The 24,076-nt window shown below is 37.1% G+C and overlaps 1 protein-coding gene and 1 long non-coding RNA gene across 3 annotated transcripts; both read left to right on the forward strand.

The window, feature by feature from the left end:
* The first annotated feature begins 6,257 nt into the window (after positions 1 to 6,257).
* Positions 6,258 to 6,785, forward strand: LOC147515565 (uncharacterized). Its single transcript, XM_086592967.1, has one exon. The coding sequence runs from the start codon at positions 6,258 to 6,260 to the stop codon at positions 6,783 to 6,785; it is 528 nt and encodes a 175-aa protein (XP_086449093.1).
* Positions 6,786 to 21,309: 14,524 nt separating this feature from the next.
* On the forward strand, positions 21,310 to 23,813 carry LOC147515566 (uncharacterized). Of its 2 annotated transcripts, none has more exons than XR_015213460.1 (3): positions 21,310 to 21,710; positions 22,878 to 22,969; positions 23,550 to 23,813. It is a non-coding gene; the product is annotated as an uncharacterized LOC147515566 (long non-coding RNA). The 2 variants fall into 2 exon arrangements; XR_015213461.1 differs by lacking the exon at positions 21,310 to 21,710 and adding an exon at positions 22,659 to 22,781.
* The last annotated feature ends 263 nt before the right edge of the window (positions 23,814 to 24,076 follow it).

Consider the following 24,076-nt stretch of genomic DNA (forward strand, 5'->3'; position numbering starts at 1 on the left):
AATGTGAGGAGGACTTACATTCTTGATGTCAATGGTTTGCTTTTCCCCTTCTTGCTGGTCCTTATTTTTCAACTCTTCCTTGAACTTTTCATTTTCTTCTTTTTGCACAACAGAAGTTCTTGTTCGAGTGTGTTGACCTTCTTTTTCAACTCTTCCTTCAACTTTTCATTTTCTTCTTTGCAGAAAAGAAGTTCTGGTTCAAGTGTGTTGACTTTCTCCCTCAACATTTCCTTGAACTTTTCATTTTCTTCTTTGCATAACAGAAGGTCTTGTTCGAGTGTGTTGACCTTCTTTTTCAACTCTTCTTTCAACTTTTCATTTTCTTCTTTGCACAAAATAAGTTCTTGTTCAAGTGTGTTGACCTTCTCCCTCAACTCTTCCTTCAATTGTTCATTTTCTTCTTTGCACAACAGAAGGTCCTGTTCAAGTGTGTTAACCTTCTCCCTCAAAATTTGGTTCTCCAGTCATATTGACATGGCCTCATCATCTTCTTCAGTCGTAGGCTGGACAATCATTTCTTTATCAGAGGGTAGAACGTCAACGGATATGTTCTGCAGCAATGTTATTTCCTCATCTGTTATAGCTTCGGCATCAACAATTACCTGATAAAGTTCAACATCAACAATTAGTGTTTGAAATTTGGACCATGAACAATCAATGTTCATACTCTTATTAGACTATGAACATTCAGTGTTCATGCCTATTTAGGGGTATGAACACGGATTGTTCATAGCCAGTTTAGTGGTATGAACAATATTTGTTCATAACTACTTTTGGATATTAATAATACTAATATTATAGTATATTTATATACTAATACTATAATGTGTATTTATACACTTCATATAGGTTGAAATCTACCTGATTAGAGGGTACAACGTCACTGGTATGTTCTGCAGCAATGTTATTTCCTCATCTGCTATAGCTTCGGCATCAATAATTACCTGATAAAGTTCAGCATTAACAATTAGTGTTTGAAATTTGGACCATGAACAATCAATGTCCATACTCTTATTGGACTATGAATATTTAGTGTTCATTTGTGAGCGTAGCGAACTCTTGAGGTCGGTTTCAAAAGCCCCCCTAAAATCCACTTCGTTGGTGTATGTCTGTACCCCCCTCTCTAATAGTCTCTCTCTCTTCTCTGCCCTTCATCTCCCCCCTTCCCCCTCCCTTTAACAGTCTCTCTCTCTTCTCCGCCCTTCATCTCCCTCCTTCATCTTCCTTCTCTCATCTCCTGCCCTTCTGATCTCCTCCCTCCTTCATCTTCCTCCTCTCATCTCCTGATCTTCTCTTCATCTCCCTCCTTCATCTTCCTCCTTTCATCTCTTCATCTCCCTCCTTCATCTTCCTCTTCTTATCTCCTCCCTTGCTACGCTCACGCCCCCACTGCTATGTAGTTATTCTAGTTATACACTAATACTATAGTGTGTATTTATACACTTCATATAGGTTGAAATCATATAGGTTGAAATCTACCTTATCAACTTTTAACATGTTGAATGTTGTGCTTCGGAATTGTTCAATCAATTTCTTCAGATTCCATCTCGCACACCTTGGGAATTTTCTTTCATGATTTTCCACCTTTTTATTGAGTGTGGTGTGCTCACTTATGCAAAATTGCAATGTGTGTGATGAAACCCTTATTTAGTGCAAAAAATGTTGTACAAACATGCATTTACAAAGATTTCATATATGAACAATCATTGTTCATACTCCACCAATTGTTATACAAACATACAAACATATATTAAGGAGATGTTGTTGAAATACTATACCATAAACATTATTGTGCATCCATTGATCGTCTTTATCTTCGTTTCTTTGTGTTTTTTGGCTGCCGCAATCAATTCGTTGTGTATGGCATTAGGCCAAGGCAACTTTCTCAATGATTCCAAGTCTTCTACAGCCTTGATTAAGGGCCAAGTTGCTCTGTAATTTGCGTTAGCAAAGAAGCAAGTGGTGAACATGTAAAGCCACATCAGCCTTGAGAAATCTTTAGCTGCATGTTCATCATTTCTCTCATTCAAGGTCTGCAATATTGCACCAATAAAATCAACCTTGTTTATTATTGATTTCTCCCTACTACCCAAATACTTTGATATGAATCTTGTTTTTTTATCTTTAGAACCAATATTCTTCGTTGGATTAAAAAAACATTTTTGTTACAGGCAGCCCAAACATTAAACTTATCTCCTCATAAGTCAGCTTTAAACTTTTTCAATCTATCTGAAATTTATTAGAGTTGTTATCATATTTGTCCAAAAGATCAAATATTTCTTTGTTGGGCTTGTTTACGTTATCTTCTACAAAATCCCCTTTCCACAATGCTTTAAATAACAATCATAACGGTATCTTCTTCATTGCCTCAACCTAATTTTCTAGAATTTTCTTTTCCTTTAGAAGTTTTACTAGATTTATCATCCAGGAGAGGTTGCTTCGCAGCTGAGGTGCCGGTGCCTTGGTCGATACTAGTTCCTTTCCCTGATATTCCTTCTCCTCGTCTTCATTCTCCTTTTCACTCTCCTCTTTTGCCTTCTTTTTAGAAACTATTTTCCTACTCTTCTTTTTAGGAACTACTTTGCTGCTTGACTCTTTCTTCCTTTTCTTGGTAGGAGTGCTTCTCGATTCTGGCTTCTGTTCCTTAATTGCAAATTTCAAACATGCTATTTTCCTTAGGGACTTATTTGTCTTTGATTTGTTCTTCTTCTTTGATTTTTTTTCATCCCTAGGAGTAAGTCCTACAAATAAATGAACGTCAGATATCGAAATTAAAAAATAGCAACGTATAAACATTAGTCTGTTGATGTATGGTCAGGTATGAACATTCAATGTTCATAGTCCACTAAGAGTACGAACACTGAATGTTCATAGTCCAACAAGAGTATGAACAATGAATGTTCGTACATATATTTCTTAACATTCATATCCTAACATGTAAACTGTGCAAGTTACCATGAAAATCCTAATAGTGATATGAACAAATAATGTTCATATCTTTTTCTAGCAAAAAAATCACGAATTTCAATAATTATAACTTGAAAAATATAATTCAACATCATTGAAATGTACCCGTAATAGTAGTTCGCCTTCTTTCCTGTCCTCAAGTTGTGAAAATAACACAATTTGTTGGTCTAATTTATCTTGGTGTTCTTCACAATAAATTTGATTTTGAAGTCTTAAATTTGTGCAATTTTCAGTGTTGCATGTGTTCTCTTCAGTCTACAACGGTGATTTTGACATTTTGTGTTTGTTTTGATGGAAATTTGAGATTTTGCTTAGGTTTTCTTTTTGTGGAGAGTTTTTGCTGGGGTTTTTTATTGTGTACACATCCTTGAGAGTGATTATGAAATAAGCTTGGGTTTGGGAGTGATTATTTCGCTCGGTCTCTCATTTATGCGCCAGAAACTCTTCCCCAAACTCTATCGGCTTTCAAAAGGTAATAAGTATTCTCTTTAGTCTCTTAATTATGTTTCACTCTTCTTGTTTCTAAACATATATACTTGGAATTAGGGATTTGGAGATATCACCTGCGACCATTTCGAACTCCTTTTTTATTTTCTTTTTTTCTTTTGTTGCATTGTTTTTATTAACATATGAGAGCATTAACTTATTAACTTATTTGGTTGATTATTTTTCCTCTTATTTTTGTTTGCCCCTGTTAATGTGTGTTTTGTGTTACATACTTACATATAAGCATCCAAACTTATCGTTCATTTTAAGATAGTTTCATTGGAGTATACTCAATCTTTTAATTATTATTTATTTGAGGTGGTTGCACAGTTTAAACTATGTTTTTATATAAACAATAAACACCTACAAATACGATTATGCATCACAAATTATTTTAAACGTTCTAGTGATGGGAGATGATCCTCACTTGGTTACAGCTGACATCTAAATGATTACGTTGCAGCGCTTCTACTAGAACCAAAAGAAGTGGTCTGCACGAAATGGGAATGGTCATACCGCCATGGACCAGCAGTCACTTGTATATGCAAGATGACCATATACTGTCGTTACTTGTGGAGGGAGTGGTAATTTATTTCGATTTCTACTCTGCTTTAATTTTATTGCACATATCGATTCACAACCAATAACTCGTGTAAATGATAAACAGGATCGTCCAGTGGTTCGTACCCATGAGCACACTAAAAATTTACATCAGTAGAAGTTATATGGAGACCAAAAGAAGATGGTTTCAAAAATGGGGTTTCAATACCTTAGAAAAATTCAACATTTCCAAGGGGACAGAGAGTTGATATCTTCTCTGATTGGCCGATGGAGACCTGAAATCAATTCTTTCCATTTCCCGTCGTTTGAACTTACAATTACTCTTCAGGATGTAGGTCATATATTAGGCTTGAACATCTTTAGGAATGTCCTTGTTGACAACTTGGACTGGAGTGCAGAAAAGGCTTGCTCAAAAAATTTGGGCGTTTCACCCCCTAAAGAAAAAGTAAGAGGGAAAAACGTTGATATCTTATGGTTAACAGAAACCTTTTCCAATGTTGGATCTGAACATCAGACAAGGGCCACAATTGCATATGTCATGTACCTCATTGGAAGCACCATATTTTCTGAAAGAGGGGGCAACTGTGTCCATACCAAGTACCTACAATTTCTGAACAATATTGAGTCTTGTGCCATGTATACTTAGGCTAGTGCTGCTCTTGCATATTTATTTAAGGCCCTAAAGGGAGCATCAATCCGCGTACACCAAATGAATGCCAGAGAGGAACAAATTCAAATTTTCGACTCAACTTGTATGGTTCTTCTACATTGTTGTTGGTACGTATTATTGGGTATAGTTGAACTTTTTTGGATTAATTATATATTGTGGAATTGATATAAATTTTAAAATTTTGACTGTAGACTTGGTTTTATGAGAGGTTCCGCTTATATCCATTAACTCGTGAACCAAAAGTTGTATTCCCTGCAGCTTGTAGATGGAAATATACCAGGGATCGACTTCGCCACAGAGATGTACTATCAAAGTTGATATCCAAAAAGATTATGACACTGTCAGCTGGGACTCACTCCTACTAGTGCTCAAGAGATTCAGATTTCCTGACAAGTTTATCAGTTGGCTATCTATGTGTTTCACTTCTCCTTGTTATTCAGTCCTCATCAATGGTAGTCCGTATGGATTCTTTGAAGGGAAAAGAGGGTTAAGACAAGGTGATCCTCTGTCTCTGTATCTATTTGTTCTAGTAATGGAATTGTTAGGTGGTTTACTGAAGCAAGGGCTCCAAATGAAAAGCATTCGACCTCATTCCAGATGTAAAAGAATCGAGATTACTCATTTGAGCTTCGCTGATGATGTACTTCTTTTCTGTAAAGGGGAGTCAGGCTCTATTTTGGCTATTAAGGCGGCCATTGATAGCTTCTCTTCTCTCACGGGACTAAAGATAAATACACTAAAGACGACTATCCTGACTGGCAGTATGACCAAAGATGATGGGATTGCCCTTGCAGACTTATTGGGGGTGCAACTAGTCTCCCCTCCCATTAAATATTTGGGGTTACCTCTCACTGCAGCTAGAATCAGTTCCAAGGATTGTATGCCGCTGATTGAAAAAATCACTATGAGAATGTCAAACTGGAAGAACAGGTCCTTATCTTATGTGGGCAGGTTACAACTCATACAGTCTATCCTCTCGTCTTTTCATATTTACTGGGCGAAGACGTTTATCCTTCCAGTAGGTGTATTGGATAAGGTGGCTAAACTCTATAACAGATTTTTGTGGGCTGGAGATTCTCTGCAAGTGAAGATGCATAAAGCTAGTCATGAAACATTGAAGCTGCACAAAGAGGAAGGTGGGCTGAGTATAATTGATCCGAGGGTATGGAACAAAGCAGCTTACTGCGGTTTGGTGTTCAAGGTGGCAACTAAGGAGGAAACTCTTTGAACAAAATGGACTTGGGAGTACCACATTCGACAGAAACATTTCTGGTCTATAAAGATTCCGACGGATTGTTCGTGGGTCTGGAGGAGTATTCTGAAACATAGGAAGATTGCCCGAAAGTATATTAGATGCTTGATTGCTAACGGGGAAGGCACAAGTTTATGGCATGACCCTTGGATATCCTCTATGCTTCTTCTTCATAATGCATAGGTAAGAAATCTCCTTCATGTTCCAGATGATGCCAAATTTAGTGCCCTAATCTCTAATGGTTCATGGAATGATATGGTTCTTAACTTGCCAGATGGTGAGTTAAAGAATAAAATCTTGCAGACTTCCATAAATGTTAACATGGCCCAGGACTTGGTAGTGTGGACTGCTACAAGCTCAGGTAGATTCTCCACAAAGTCAGCTTATATGTCAATCAAAAAGATGAGAGAAAAAGTTGTATGGTACAAATTGGTGTGGGGTAAGTATAATGTTCCAAAACATTCTTTCAGCACCTGGCAACTTTTTTCGGGTTGCCTAGCTACCCAAGATCGACTGATCCACAGGAAGGTCCTGTCTCATTCAAAGTGTTGTCTGTGTGACGATAATCATCTAGAAAACTCGAAGCATCTCTTTTTCAACTTTGCATTCACAAAGAAGGTTTGGGCTGCAATAAAGGATAGATTGGGGTTGGGAATGGTGCGTGAATCCTCTGCTGAGTGGCAGTTTCTTTTGCGGTTAACGAGATTGAACTCGTTATCGAGTGAGATAGTCAAAACGATGATTTGTGCTACTGTGTATGGGATCTGGAATGAGAGGAATAGCAGGAGGTTCAGGAACAAAGCTCATAACGCTGAGTCGATCAGTAGGTATGTCATAGAGAAGATGTGAATTTATCTGCAGCGAGTTATCAAGACTACTGAGGACTCCTCTCCTGCGACTAGTAGAATGAAGAAGAATGGGTATCTACTAGTGTGGGGGTGAAAGCGTCGGCCACACTAATGTGAGATACAAAACTATCAATGGACTTCACTTCCCCTTCTACAGGCAAACCTAGTTGTCCTTGCTTGAGTCTAAACATGTTAACTTCCACAGAAAGATTTCCAAAAGAAAGAGTCATTGAGCCATCCCGACAATTCATTTGGGCATTGGCGGTTTCCAATAAAGGATGCCCTAAAATGATGGGAATAGAATCATGAGTTGTTTCTATGTCGAGAATAACGAAGTCAACTGAGTAGTAAAAATCCTGAACTTTAACGAGAATGTTTTCAACTACGCCTTTGGGATACTTAATAGAACGATCAGCTAACTGCAAAGTCATTTTGGTTGGTTGAAGTTTTGTTAGACCTAGTTGTTTATATAAATAAAAAGGGAATAAGTTAACACTCGCCCCTCGGTCTAATAAAGCAGTTGTTATGAAGGTATCGCCTAAGGTGCATTGTACAGTGGGACGACCAGGGTCCTTGTACTTAACAATTCCGTTATGTTCAGATAAAGAGGGATATTGTTCAGTTAAAAAGGCTTCTTGGGGTATGTTGGTTTTCCTCTTCTTGGTGCACAACTCTTTTAGAAACTTAGCGTGTCCAGGTAGACTTTTTATAGCATCTAGAAAAGGTAGGTTTATAGTCAGATTTTTAAATACTTCCCTAATCTCATCAAATATCTCGTCCTTTTTAGACACAACTAGTCTCTGGGGATATGGTGGTTTATCTCTATATTTAGTAGAAGGGTCAAAAGTATTATTAGTCTTTGCTTTATCTTTAGCTGTTTTCCATCTAGGTGTCCATATTGGAACCTTTACAGGTGTAGGATCTTCAGTTTCTATGACAGTATTTGGTATGGTATCATTTTCAGCTTCTGTCTGCGGGCGATCTTCAGGCATAGTTACTTTGTTATCAACTACTCTCCCTGAACGAAGGGTAGTGACTACCCGTAGGTCCCCTGGGGGCTAGGGTTATATTACCATTACAATGAATACTTTTTATTTTGAAGGCTGTATTTGTTGAGTTACGATTAGGCACTGCTTGACCTGGAAACACGCCTGTTTGGTTATTATTTTGGTTAGGAGACATGTCAATAACCTTTTGGCACAAAGACTACATCATTTTAGAGTTTTGATCATGCTGATCTTTCATCAAGTTGGAGTTTTGTTGCATAATTTGATTTTGTTTTTCCAACAAGGTCACTACTACTACTTCGTCTGTAGATGGTTGAACTGGAATTAAGGCTTGTTGAGCGTTCATGTCTTGATGTTGATAGTTCTGGGTCATGGGCACTAAACCTCTATTCTGGTCACCTAAGTTTCCTTGTCCTTAAGGTTGAGTTAACTGGTTGAAGTTTGATGGTTGTTGTGGTGGTTGTGCATAGACAAGAGGACAATAGAAGTCGGAATGCTCAAGACTAAAACAGACATTACAACGAGTAGAGTTAATATTCATGACTGGCGTGGGTTATTGTTTAACAGAGATGGCATCTACCTTTTTAGTGAGGGCATCAATAAGAGTTTTAAGCTCGGTATCAGGTTTAACCTCAGAAGAAGGAGTGGAGCGGGAAGAGTCGTTACCTCCCCAATTGTTGTTCCTCTTAGATTGATCTTCTAAGAATTTATAAGCCTCCAAGGCTCCTTTACTAAGAAAACTACCCCCAGTCATGATATCTAGAACCTCCTTATGACGATGTGAAAGCCCCTTGAAGAAAGCACAAACAAGCGTGTCTTTTGCAAGGTTATGATGCGGACATTCTATGAGAAGATCAGTGAAATGATTTCAGGCCTCTGAAATGGATTCATGAGGATTCTGGCAGAAGAAATGAATCTTGTGAAGCATTTCATATCTTCAATGGTAGGTAAAATTGTTCCATGAACAATTGAACAAGATTAGCCCATGAGTCCACAGAGTTTGGCGTTTGGGCAATTAACCAAGTAGCCACCTTGTCGGCTAGGGTAAATGGAAACACCCTAAGTTTAACTTGATCCGGACTTACGCTAGGATGATGGAATGTAGTGAGAACTTGTTCTATCCTGTGCGTGTTGGTAAGGCTTCTCATGGTCTAAACCATGGAAAACCGGTAACAAGTTAAATATATTCGGGGGAATTCAAAAATCCCCCACTAGGTCTGCAAGAACAATGCACAACTTAGGGCCATCATTTAGTACTTTATAAAAATCATAGAGAGGAGTCTCTGGTTCTTTAGCCATTGATGTAGGTGTAGTGTGTGAAATTCTAGATAGGCGTGTGGTATTGTGTCTACGAAAAACAAGCCTTATTATACTAGAATTGAAACTCCTCTGACAGAAGAGGCGAGGAGTGGAAGAAGGAGTACCTGAATGCCTCCTTGCTATGTATATGAATAGCGTCTTTGATACGCAAGCTCAGTGTATTCAAGAAGATAGAAATACTGAATAACTTGAACAAACGAAAGTTTGAACTAACCTGTGAAATCGGGCTTATTCAGAAGAGGGCATAGGCGCACTTGGAATTGGCCTATAAAGGGCGCGAGGCGCTCTCTTGCTTGACTCAAAGTCCAGGCGCTTGAGGGTGTGGCACCCTCAAGAATTGCCTATGGAGGGCGCGAGGCGCGCTCTTACTTGACACAATGTCCAGGCGGTTGATCGCGGGGCGCCCTTGGAAATAGGCTATCTAGGGCATAGGCGTGCACTCCAAATAATTTGAAATTTTTACAATAGTTTGCTAAGATGTTCAGTAAGTGGCCTCTAAAATTTCATAGCAATAGAAGCTATGAAAGTCCTTCTACTTCCCTGCAAAATTTGTGAAACAGTTTTCGGACACAATACAAACAACAGAATGGTTAACCAATCAAAACAGAGCCAAAAATCGCCAAAATTTTTCTAGAGACTCCTGATAGATCATGCATATTCTTGTACACCTTTTAGAGCAATTGGAGTTCTAAAAACCCTCCTTATCGGCTATTGTTCCAAAAATTAAGTGTTTGCAAAACTGCAGAAACACACTAGAAACAATCCACTAGTTAGGAAGTCAAAACAAATCAATAACTCATCAAATTTTTACTGAAAACTCCTGACTTATGATAGATACTCCTGTAAAAATTATAGAATTTTTTAAACTGCCTAAGTAACCATACTCATCTGTTTTTCCAAAAACTTACGGTTTGAAAGCTGAAATGCAGCACTGTAAAGATGGTATTAGTTTGCTAGGTCACATAACTTGGAAAAATCTGAAACTATTCCAGTAAATCAATAACACCTTAAGGATTATTCCTGAAACATTTCCAAATTTTTCAAAATTTACAAATACCTTTATTGCAGTGTTCTTCACTGTGACTCCGCAGACACAAGGGAGGGCGGGCGCACTCTGAACAAGGCAAAATGGAGGGCGTGCGCCCCTATGCTTAAAATAGTGAACAGTAATGAAAATATGAGAAAAAAGAAAGAAAAATGAAAAGGGTGGGTGGGTAGAGAATAAGGGATTGCCCCTTGGATTCAAGCAATTGAATTCTTGTCCTGAAAGAGTTTAAGATGGCAGCAGCGCAATTTGATAATAGAAAATTTAAGTAAACTAGCTATCTATATGTAAACACAAATAATCAATCAACTAAATAAGTGCTTAGATCAATATTCCTACTCTCAATTCATTATGCAATATAGAGAGTCAGGATTTGTTCCACTCTTAATCTATCTAAACTTAAACGAATTCAATTAATCAAACACAAGAAAACAATGGTGAGAACAATGAGAGTAGTGTTGTGATTTATTTAAACTAAAACTAATTATAAATTTAACTAATTTAACTAAGCAATTAAAAGGTGAATTTAATGAATCTGAAGAACATAGAGGAAGGATTAATCCATCTATGTGAAGCTATGATTATTCTAACTAGTTTCTCATATTTTAATCTTAACATTTATTAATCTACACAGGGTAAAACTACAAAAGCCACAATTTATTATTGATACCTAACCAATCCTAGCAATCTATGTACTAAGATATGATTAGTATAAGAGAAATTTTCCTTCATAAATCTCTTTGTGGAGTTTCTTTTCTCTAGTTCAACTTCTATAATCTCTATCTCTAGAAAACTATAGAACTTGAACTTGAAGCACATAAGACAATAAAAAAACTAAAGAAGAACAATCATAACCCTCACATAGACTTCATAAAACTCCTCTAATGGAGTTTTTAGCCTAGTTTCATTGGGTTCATTAACAATAAGCAATAATAATAAGACATAATTAAATTAAACTAAACTTGATTAAAATAATTTGAATTGAATTGAATTAACTAAAGCTTTTATTGAATGGTTCTAATGGAGGCTATAAAATAAATCTAAACTAAACTAATGGAAGGGTAGAGCTAGTTTAGGATTTTTATTCTCTTATATAATGATACAAAATCATGCATGGGTTTTTAGGCTAGGTTATGGACTTATAAATCAAGTCCATAACCCAATTGGGTGAATCCAAGACTTCTAATTCTGGTCGTGTTACTGCAGCGCATGTTTTCACCAACTTTTACTGCTCTTATCGAGTTTTATAAGTCCATAGCCCAATTGGGTGAATCCAAGACTTCTAATTCTGGTCGTGTTACTATAGTGCATGTTTTCACCAACTTTTACTACTCTTATCGAATCAAGGCCTAGACCATTGGAAAGGGCTTTCTGAGCTGGTCATTTTGATATAAAATAGGCCCAAATCCGAGGCCTAAGTCCAAAGATATGGCTTTTTGAAATTCTGTTAATTTTTCCTCAACTTTCTAATCCGGTTTGACTTTCACTTAACAGCTTTGACTTGGGCTTTTTAAGGGTTTTTTCTCCATGAAACTTGGACTTTTTTCATGGAACTTCTCTAGCAATCACTTTAGCTCCTTTTAGCGCCTAATTAGTAACGAATTTACATTTATTCAACTCCGAAGCCTGCAATACTCAAAAGCACGTAATTAGTGATAAACATATATTATTAATAACATAATTGGCTAAATAGAAATACTATTAAAGGGCGTAAACTACATTTTTGGGCTCTTATCAGCACCATTGGCCGAACCACGGTATATCTTTGTGTTGTGGTATGCTTGTTCTTCTCCTTACATTATTATCTATTGTTAATAGTTGTTTAGAGAGTTGCGCATGTTAGGTTGGTTGTAGTGAATATTTAGAATTTGTCTGGAGTTAAAGTGAGTTCATATTACAAGTTATCTGTGTAGTAGGGATCGATTGGTATCGTTATTCCCCAATAATTTGAACTCAGCAGAACATGTTATGGATATTTTGCACTGATTACAACATTAAGTACTATTAAGCACCGATTTTGCATAACCAATTAGTTATTGAATAAATTAGTAAAGAAGTACCAGAAGCAAACAAACTCGCAGATTTATAAAAGTATCACCTGTTCGTTTAGTATATCCTTTAGCAATGACTCGCGACTAGACAATGGTCTGATGTGAGTAACACTATGAATCTCATACCATTCAAGATACATTGCCTGTGTTGCCACAGAAAATCTTACTTCCGCCTCGACATAGTCCCATAACCGCCACTGATCCCACTCTGTGCATACGGCCGTCATATCAGCTCCTTTTGCTTTCCGGTTCCATCTAAATGGGCTAGGCGGTATGTGTTGTTGTAACCCGTACTACCTCAAACATCTCTCAGGCATAAACCTCTCAAGGATGTCAAAGTGGATCAACCATGTAGACAATGGTTGGATACAAGAAGAATCCAGGGCTAACTTAGGAGCATCCCCCCATGAATCCCACGGCAGCCAAATTACCTAATGAAATGCACATTAGTTTATATTTAACGTATACATTTATTTCAAATTTAAGAATACCCGACTGATAATCATAAAAGATGCCTTCATGTTAGATATATATAATATGACTGGTATTATTAACTACTTTTTCACATGACCGCTAAAAAGTCGAATTGAGAATCAAACACACAACTAACCTGATCTTCTTGAAGTTTGTCCAACTCCTCACTCAAAAATCCGTATGTGTGCTTGCAAGGTCGGTTTAAGGAGTTGTTCCATTGGCAAGCAGCAGGGAATACAATCGCTGGTTGACGCCCGGTTGCCACTTGCTAAACCTCTCGTAAAACCACGACTACAACCATATTTTCATTAGGGAACAACAGTTCATGAATACACAGTTAATAATTAAAACGATTAAGTTTGGAACCAAAAATACCTACCGACAATAGAGTAGAAGAGCCACACAAATTTGAAACAATGCAATTACTTCTTCGACCATGCATGTTTGGTTCACGCCGAAGTGACGCTCTCCAAAGTGCGTTGAATAGGAATGCAAGAACAGCACTGCCCCAAGCATACTGACCACACTTGAGCGTATTTGCAAGGAGAGGTAGGTACTTAGTTTGTACATTATGGCCTCCGGGCTCTGAAAAAACTGTGCTTCCAATTAGGAAGAGCACATACATTATTGTGCGTTGTCTTTCCTCAACATTTAAACCAGCTTGAACTGTGGAAAATGTTTGTGTCAACCAACATAGTTTAACACTCTTCCCTCGTACTGTTGTCTTTGGAGGTTGTACAACCAAATATTTTTTACACGCTCAACTTGCAGACAATTTGGATTTCCCGACCACCGCTTTCCCAAACACATTTAAGCCCAGTATATACGCTACATCTTTAAACATAATGGTCATCTCGAAAGCAGGAAATTAAAATGAAAAGAATTGGTCTCCGGCCTCCAACGATCTACTAAAGCAGTTACAAGGTGTTTTATTTGCTTGAAAATGCCCAATGTTCCTCAGCTGCTTGAAGCCCATATCTTCGATCATCTCCTCTTGGGTCTTCGACAGCTCCCATAGCTTTAGTTTCAAATTGTGGTCATGTGTGCGCACAATTGGTCTAGGTTGTTAGTCAATTAGAAGAGTTACTGATTCTATAATAAATTAACAATCTGAAAATACTAAAAAACTAATAATAAGAATAATTAATTGAGGTTAGTTACCTCTCCAGCCAAGAGTAAGGAAGAAATGTGATCATCCTGCATAAACAAATATGATCTATTTATTGGCACTCTATCCATGGACATTTAACAGTACCTACATCAATAGAGATTACAAAATTTAACAAAGCTTTGTCTGTTCAAGCACACACATATTGTATCCATCGACTACAAACCGGGTATGTAACATGGCTCCTACCACGTACACTGCTTGTCTCATGAACAATCAAGATAGTGCCAAGAACTTCACTCATTTATTAGGATCACCAATTATTTCAAGGTCAGGTACATACTACATTCCACATGACAGGTGAGTGATGAGAATCAAAAATTGTAGAATTCCATGTTAGTGGTGATGCTAGGAGAGTTGTGACATTGATATAATGAGAGAAAACCAAGAAGAAGAAGAATTTAGATGGGAGTAGGCTAGAATAATAGGGTTAGAGTTCTTGTATTGAGAGTGTTCTCTACCCAAAGTTACATACTTATACTAAACCAAAACATGACAATAGAAACTACTAGATATGGATGTCCACACTTATAGAAACGTGAGACTTTCCATATTTGACATATTCTAATACTGACATATTCTAATAAAAATACTAACTAAGGTATTATACAAAAAAAATGAACCATCACGAGACTCAAAGAATGGCCCCAAGAACTAACATTTTGAAGGAGAAGGAGACAAAATACATCAAACATCATTTAAGGGTCCCTTAGTTTTTTTTTTATCTAGTCTCAATGAGGTTAATACTTTAAGGGGCCCTAAACATTGTCTATAACAACTTAGTGTATAAATTTGTATATATTTCATTGAACTGAATTATAAGTTGGACAGAGTACTGTAAGAAAGTAGTGTGTACCAAGAAATTTCAAATGTAAAGCAGAAACATTCATTAACCTTGTAGTAAATTATACAATTAGTCACTTGTAGTAAATTATACAATTAGATGAACCATCACGAGACTCAGCTTAATTGTGTTTGCGCAACACGTAAATTCAAAACATGCTTGTTTTTTACCATATGTTGGAAAATTAATCCATTCAAGTTTTCTTTACCTTTCATATTGGATGACCAACAGATTACTAATTACTGATCCTAGACAAATGACACATTAGAAATGCTAGCAATCAGAATTATCTGTACCCATCATCTCAAATCACCAAAAAAATCTAAAAACTAAAACTTTCACTTTAAAATTGCACATATACCTTGGGGAGTTTCAATCCTGGGGTATTCAACCATTTGAGGAGGGACCTCAAGCTCTTCTTCAACAGAAATGCCTTTATCTAGTGAGACTGAAGAGAAAAGAGTGAGTGAAGTGTAGAGATAAGGTAGTTATGCTATCAAAATGCACTTCAACTGTGTGTGCGGATCATTATTGAGGAGAACGTGTGAGAACGAGAAAGAATTGTGATTTACCTTGGAATAGTTTAGGGAGAAAGTAGTTGAGGGAGGAGTTATTGAAACTTGTAAGTTAGTGAGACTAGGGACTTAGGGAGAGAGTAGTTGAGGGAGGAGTTACTGGAAAGTTGAGTCGAGTGAGGGGAATTCTGAGTTTGAGAATGCGGGTTGTAATGCATAGATTTCAAATTTCAATGAAATTTGAAATTTTGTTTCGAGTTATTTGGTGTAGGGTTCGGATCGACATTTAGCCCAAAACCGAAAACAAAGTCCAAGCCCAGCCCAGAAATGTTCGACTTTGACTGGCCCAAGACCAATGACCCGATGCAAATCCCAAGCAACTATGAGCGGGCTATGGACTCCTACCATGTTTACTCATTTACCATCCCAAGTACTCGCTGCTTAGCTGACCCGACTAACAATTTAATTCTCGATCACAATTAGGATCAAAAACTCCCCAAGTACTCCGCCGATTAGCCCCAATTAGCCTATTAATACGTGCCAATTAGCCGAGTAATTGTATTAACTATTCCCCTGCTAAACATCTAACTCGACATTTTGCCGATCAGTCAACACTTCATTCTTGAAAGTTATACATTTTAATCATATTTATTTTAGCTGATTGAGTGTTTTGATTGTTTATTGATTAATTGAGTTCTTAATTGGCTTCATTATGATGTTAAAGAAATATAGTGTTTTGAAAAATCGCACGATTAATATCGATTAATCCCCGACCAATTACACCTAGTCACTCTTCAAACGAGTAGTAATCGAGTACCGATTTAACTGCACATTCCCAACTTAAGCGCTTACTATATATATATATGTATGTATATTTGTTTGCTCATATTTGTTATCCCATCTATTTTATTTGCGTTATTTGTTTTTGCCTTTTGTTTTATGGCTTTATTAGTTTAAACCCACCATGTATCACTTACAACACCAACACCATCACCATCACATACAAATAGGACACGAAAAAATATTGTTCATTTATGACTGAGTCTATCTAACGATTAAGAATAGTAATCTCCTCATCTAAACTAACATGATGTTAATTGTTTCATTCCGAGCGAGAGAGACATGAATGAGAGAATTAACCATAGTGACTACTATCCAAACCACCATGTTAGGCTACTATATCACACATCGTCCAAAAAAAACCAAAAAGTATGTGTGATCATTTTGTGTATCCAGAAAAAGTAAAAAAACTAAAAAGTGTAATGTGATCATTTTGTGTATCCAATTCAATCAGTCGAACCTTTTTAATCAAACACATACAATGAATTATAAAACCTACACCAATACACATCATGGTCAGTATCATCTCTGATGTGTACATATCTCTTATTAATTCATGGAATGCTGGCAAAGGCTGACAGAGCCCTTGTAAGTAGGGCAGGGAATTGGGTTAGGTTTAACCCGAATCGGACCCGACCTGAATCCGAATAGTAGTTCAGGTAGATTTTCATATTCGGGTTTGGATTCAGGTTTAGATCTAATTTTTGGCCTTTTTTTGAATTTTTAGTGTTATCCGATCGGGTCGATTCAGGTTCGGGTTAGGTTCAGATTGAAAATTTCAGTTTGATTCGGATTCGGGTTCGGATTCAGATATAGCCATATCCGACCCGAACCTGACCCGTTCCTTGCCCTACTTATAAGCATGGTCTTAAGTTTGGGACTTGATCTACTTCAAATTGTCTTGAAACAATATAAGAAATTGCAGATTTGGCTTGTGCTTTTCATAGTTGCACTTTTCAGGCGGAAAAGGATATCGATCGTTGAATGGAAAACTCGTTATGTCACACCCCGAATTTCGACAGAATTCGGAAAAACATTATTTGTTCCCGACTCTTCGATCTCCGAGGTGTGACGCACTCTCCACTTCCAAAAACCCATAAACAGTTTAAATATGCGGATAACTAAAAACCAATAAAAATTTTAGCTTAAACAAAAGTCCTCTTCATTACAAAAATTAACAAATGAAAATGCAAATAACCTTATCTCAACTGAAAATCTATATCATCTCAAAGGAAAACAAAGCTTATCTTGAAAAGTGATGCTAACGCCAACCACAAGCAGCAACCAACCTTCTTCAACACTAAACCTATCAAGGCTTATCAACTATGTTCATTTAATGAACACACCCGATAAGCAAACATGCAAATCGGGTCAGCATTATAAAAATGCTGGTGTGAATAGCTCTAAAATACAACATATACTTATACCAAATATATACACAATTCATACAGCAGTTAGTTCCTCCACCGAGGTGCCTTAACTTTCAACGACTAATACAGCATCCTTAAGTACAATAACTAAGGCAGGTAGTTCCTCCACTGAGGCGCCTTAACTTCCCACTAACCACACAACAAACCATACGCATAATAAAAGGAATTAAGTTCCTCCACGAGGCGCCTTAGGTTCTAACTAAACTAATAACCAACCAAGTATATTCTATACTTACCGCATTTCATGCTCAATTACAAAGTGGGTCGTCTCTGCACAAGTAATTAGTTTGACCCACACTTCTGCAAAACCATATACAATCATCTATCTAAAGATACATCATTAACCAAAATATTACCATAATTATATTAATTAAGGCTTTCTTTGCGTGTCCCTAAAATTCACGTCGTATCTATGTCTTACCTAGTTTCCCTGGCTACCACAATCGCTTCCCAACGCCGAACATGTACATCCACATGCCTCCCCTTACATAATGAACCACTCCGTGCGTAACTACCTTGAGCGGGATGCCGCACACCAGGTAACCCTCACACGAAAGCCATTATGCAAGTACTGCCACTATTTGGCATAAAATATCACGCGTCTCATTCTATTTTGCGAACGGAATAATCAAGCCACTATTCGGCTACGCCAGAAGGGCCATTCAGATTCACTGAAATGCCAGAAGGGCCAATCACATTACTTACGCCCGAAGGCCATTCAGATTCATTCACTGAAACGCTAGAAGGGCCAATCATATCACGTACGCCCACACAGGGCAAATCACATGAGTTGTGGTAGTCAGGTTCTAGGATTTTCATTACGTAATTTATTCAGGTGTCATACATTTATATCTCAGAATCATTCCACTATATCCCGTGCAGGTCAATTACCTTATTGCACTAAGCCACAATATTTAGAAATATCTCAATATATCTCATAACCATTTTCATTCTGTCACGTGCCAATATATTATTGCACTACGCCACAATCCCGTGGGAAATATCCACAAATACTCTACTAGCATCTCACAGATAAAATAATAGAGTGTTTATACATTTATTTCTCCAAAACTATTGCATTTAATATATATATCCCAACATATTATATAATGTCACAATATCAACATCAAATCTTAATTAGATAATGACCACCAAAGCTTCCACAGCATTTTAGCTTTTGATTTGTCCATACAATTTACAACATAAAATGTAGCACAATTAAACAATCCACAGTCCACAATCAAAGCCCAATATATATATATATATATATATATATATATATATATATATATATATATATATATGTTTTACACACTACTCACGTCAAATCTTAATTAGATAATGACAAACAACGTTATATCATTTTCGACAATATTTTATTACTTGATTTGTCCATATTCTTAAATATGAGAAAAACTGGAAAAAAGTCAACATTCCACAGTCAACGGTCAACAGTCAACAGTTAACGGTCAAAGTCAAAGTCAACACGTCATTGTCAAAGTCAGACTGTCGTTTCCATGTTCAACAGGTTCATGGTCATAGCCATGGTTCATGGCTAAGGTCAAAGGTGCATGGTTCATGGGCTCATGACCAAGGTAATGGTTCGGACCCAACTGGCCAAGCCCAAACCTTAGAACCTGAAAGTCTAAACATTTAAAGACCCAATTAGATCTATTTTAAGTTATATGGACCGGCCCCAAAACTAACTAGTGTTTAGGCCCAAAAACTTAAACTGAACTAGCCCACAACTGAATCTAAACCGGCCCAAATGAACTAATTAGTTTTTGGCCAAAATAACTTAACCTACACCCGGGCCCAACCTAAACAGCTAAGGCCCAAGCCCAGCTCAGACTACACCAGGTCGTCTTCTCCAAATTTCTTTTTCCTCTAGCCACCAAAATCGACCACCACAAAATTCCCAATCGCCACCCATTTCAGCCAGGCGGTTGGACTCCTAAAGAACAACCCCACCTCTTTAATACCTACAACAATCGAGTTGGTTAACTTTCGAAAACACTCCCTAACCGATCTCAACCGCCATTAACAGCCATGACCAACCTTCAAAGCTCCGCACAACACCCAATCTCCAGTCCACCATCACCCCACTACCACCATTCATTTAACCAACAACCCGCGACACCAAAAGTAGCAATTCAAACAACGAAAATTACAAATTAAATACCAAACCCTCAGTATCACAGTAATGGCGTTTTTTTACAGGGGAGGAGGTTTGGAGGCTCGCACCTCCCTTTTTCAACCACCTAAAGGTTTCAACAGTCCTAACAAATAACAAATCTAATAGGTTTAAACCTTACAGAGGAAAACCATTGTTGAACAGAAATGAGCCAGCAGGAAAAAATGAATGAAACGGGTTTCTACAATAAAACCACCTTTGTGTATATACGAGAAAGAAAGAAAACTAACTACTCACAATAACAGTTTATATGGGCAGCCGACAGAATATATCGACATCGAACAGAACGAATTGGAAGAACGAGCAAAACTTATATAGTTGGGACAGTAAATTTGTAATCTAAACAGACAAAAATTATAGTTTTAGTAGATGTGAGAGATAAACTCTACTCACCTGTCTTAACAACTCCACGAATCCTCATAGTCCAAATCATCGCGCTCCCCCCTCCAGCAATCGAGTTTCTAGCTCTGCCTCCATTTTTATTATTTTTTATTCTCTCCAAACCCTATTCTCTATAACAATGTGATTATATACTTGGGTTTGAAACCCAAGCCCAACACAGACTCGGGCCCAGAAACAAGGCCCACATATCCCAAATCCAATCCAATCAAATTTTATATAAATTAATTAATTAATAAATTAATAACTAAATACGTATTTTAAATACGGGCGTTACACGTCATCTCTACCAACGAACTTTATACACAATGTAGATGCAAAATCAGGTTTGAAGCTGGTTGGTGGACAACTGGACATGGATGATTACATGAAACCTGTGGGTTAAGATGGTGAAGTTCGGGTCAGACTACTCCTTATTGGTTTTGCAACAATAGCTGAACCGTAAGGCGGCTATCAGATTTTGGGTTTGGCTTGGTAAATTAAGATTATTTTTATATATAATGTAACTTGTTAGGCTTGCTTAATAGGGGATTAGTAGATTAACTAGTTTGTAATGGTTGCTCCCTCTAATGATCATACTGATGTTAACACTTTTTAATGTGTTAAAGATTTATATTCTCTACTCTGTTCGGTGTAAACTCAATCTTTTCCTTACTCACGAAATTTCGTTCGTTTAGCTCGAGTAGGAATTCGTTCCACCTAAAGTCTAGGACAACCTACAACTTGATTATGCTCTTAGGGAACTAGAGAGTAAGTTCTTTATTGGGATTGTTTTATACTAAGACTACTTACACTACTAAAAAAAAGACATATTATGACGCCTGTTTTTTAGCTATCTTGACGGCTTTGTTGAAAACCGTCAAGATAGGTGCCTTGGTGATATTTTTATGACGGCTATTGTAATATTATGTCACGTATATCACAGGCGTCAAGAATTATAAGCATTTTATGACGGTTGTTGCAATATTATGTTATGTATGACACAAGTGGAAAGAAAATAGTATGACTTTGTGACTAGTTTTCTAAAATTGTCAAGTTCGTAATATAATAAACCGTCAAAAACTTAACAACCAAAAAAAATCGGTAACTCGTCCAAAAAAAAAAGTAGAGTGTCAGTTTGCATATGTTCTAAATCGTCATTTTCTAAACCGTCAAAGGCGCTGGTTTTAAATTTTGGGTCCCTTAAATAATGGTTTGTTCAGAGTCAAGCATCAAGTAAACCACAAAAACAAAAGAAGTCTACATAAACCTAAACTTTCAACTTAAAACACACTTGTTTGCGAAAAAAAATTGAAAGGGATTCAGAAGAAGCCCGACCCCTCAAGTCTCCAACCCCCGACTCCACCTCTGCAACAACAAAACCACTGGATCGACTTCCCTCCTCTGCCACTTGATGCCCTAACTAAGCTCTCTCTATATCTAAATGACGATTGAGAAGAAGGGGAATTGCGCTCGAAGTTAAAATGGGAAGACACCATTTTGAGAAGAACGACTTGGTTTTTGCCTGAAGGGGATTTGTAAGCGTAGTAGTGGAAAACAGAAAAGCGAGAGGTAAAGATGCAGGGAATAATCCAAAGCCAAAAAGATCTCGACTTCAACCTAATTGTTGCTTTTTGAATTAGTTGCCCTAAATGCTAAGGTACCCACTGCGAAACCCTAACAAACCCCAACTTCTTTCTTCTTAGTTTTGGTTGGATTATGATTCCCCAACTGAAATCTCACTGTGCTCGGTTGTTATTATTGGATTTTTTTTTTATTTCAATAAATTTCGTTAGTCTTAAATTTTTTACTCTACAAACAATTTGCTACGGCTGAAAGATTGTTTTAGATGATATAAAGAAATTAGAGAAAGTGATGTACTATTTTTATTTTTTTCAAATAATTCTTAATGGCATGCGTTTTAGAGATGAATTTTTTCAGTGCCATTAATGGATATGCAAGGGGCGCATTATCTGTTTGATAAAATGCCAGACATAACTTTTGTTGTTTTGGTGTTAAACTTGTTTCTAAAAATGTAATTTGAAATGAAGATTGATTGGAGTGTTTTAACATCCTAGGGGTAGTCTGCTATTACCCTACTTTGATTCTCATTTGTTTTGTAACCCTGTCCCAAATGCATATGTGGAATGACCACCCAACATTAGTGAAACAATACATGGAAGGAATATAGGTGGAAGCGATTTTCTTTTATTGTAAATTATGCGCTTTCAGCTTCCTTGATGTTATGCTTGATGCCTTAGAATTTGATGTTAATAGACCTCCCTCTAATGACTATAGTCTTAGATTAATGATACACGTAGGATCCTGGATCTTATAGCTTATTCAAAAACAAAAGAATTATGGCTGTCACAACAGAAAGGATAGTTTACACCTGCGACTTCGAAAGCTTTGAGGCCGGTGAACCTTGTATCTTTTGGGATTACATTTTTGTTGTGGATATTGTTGCATTGACCACTTACGCTAGAGCTTCACTAGTGGATATGGTTCGTTTATGTTTGTCATTTCATTTCATGAATGGATTACTTGTATGCTTTAACTCTGTAAATTTCTAAAATCGATATTGGATATGCAATACTATGAAGGTAGTTTAGCAGACAAAATTGCGGCTGCTGGATTTTATGTGGTGGTTCCAGACTTCTTTCATGAAGATTCATATAACCCTGAAATAGCCGAGAGGCCTCTAACAGTGTGGATTAGAACTCATGGAACGGTTGATTTCTGACACACAAAATTGCACTTGCATTAGAATCTTTTAGCATTCGTTTATGACATTGCTGTTTTATGAATCCTTGTCTTTGTTCATTAGGGATGAAGGGGATGAAATGGAGAAACCTGTAATTGCAGCTCTAAAGAGTAAGGGAATATCTGCAATCGGGGCTGCAGGCTTCTGTTGGGGTGGTGAGTGATATTTGTGTGTCTTTTGTTTTCAAAGTTAAAAATATCTTTAGTTTTGGCAACTTCCTTTAGGGGTGTCTTAAGTTTATTAAGCCTCTATGTATTAATCTACTTTGGGCCTAGCTAATGGGTGACCTTTCTAACTCATCTCAGCAAAGGTAGTTGTACAACTAGCAAAGTCAGATGATATTAAAGATGCGGTTCTGTGTCATCTCCATTTGTTTAATCACCTAGCTTCGATTTATTTAGTCGGTAGTTGGATCCTAGATCGCCTTAAAATAGGGTAAAGTGTGTCATTTTTATTTTTGGATTATATTATGAAGCTTTAGTGTTTCATGGTAAGAGATATATTACAATTCTATTAAGACATAAATCAGGTGAAAGTTGTAGTCTACCCTTTTTATTTTCTTTTTGCAGATTTGTTCACGAGGGGGATATACATTCAAGCTATCAATGTCGTTATTAATTTTGATTTCCCTAAGAACTCGGAGACATATCTCCACAGGGTACATTTCTTACTTTAGTGTTCATGGATGATGCTGTTTATTTTCCCCAATTATTATAACAACTTTGCTCTGTACAGGTTGGTCGATCAGTAAGGTTTGGACATCTTGGGCTAGCTGTGAATTTGATTACGTACGAGGACCGCTTCAACTTGAATTTATTTTGGTTCCTTGGTCATTACATACCAAACTTCTATGTGGTTGTTTTTTGCCATTTTAAATAAAGCAAATTCTTCCACAGATAGACCTAACTATTTACTGCAGGTGAATGATATGGGGGTGCCCTTTGTTCAAGAATAGTGATTGAAAACAATGATCAATCTGGCTGCGTGTGACAAGCAGATTTTAAAGTAAGTTGTTGTTTGACATAGTTTTTATGTTGAAAAATCTTATGCTAGCAGAATTGTCCCTTGCTGCCGATTCCTTATTTTCTGTGGAGTGTGGTTTGTGCCTGTGGTATGTTTTTTATGGAACTTGCGTTCAAGGGTTTGTCATGCCCTTCTACTAAACTTGAGGTCATTATTGCTTCTGACAATTACATCGTAGTATTGTGAATATTATGCTCTCATGATGCTATGTTATCATAGTGCCTGCAACGATTAGATTT

Source organism: Coptis chinensis, chromosome 2, assembly GCF_015680905.1.
Source record: "Coptis chinensis isolate HL-2020 chromosome 2, ASM1568090v1, whole genome shotgun sequence".
Lineage (NCBI taxonomy): Eukaryota > Viridiplantae > Streptophyta > Magnoliopsida > Ranunculales > Ranunculaceae > Coptis > Coptis chinensis.

Bases quoted from the DNA above. Each gene is read 5' to 3' on its own strand.
- LOC147515565 (XM_086592967.1), top strand. From the start codon at position 6,258: ATGGCCCAGGACTTGGTAGTGTGGACTGCTACAAGCTCAGGTAGATTC.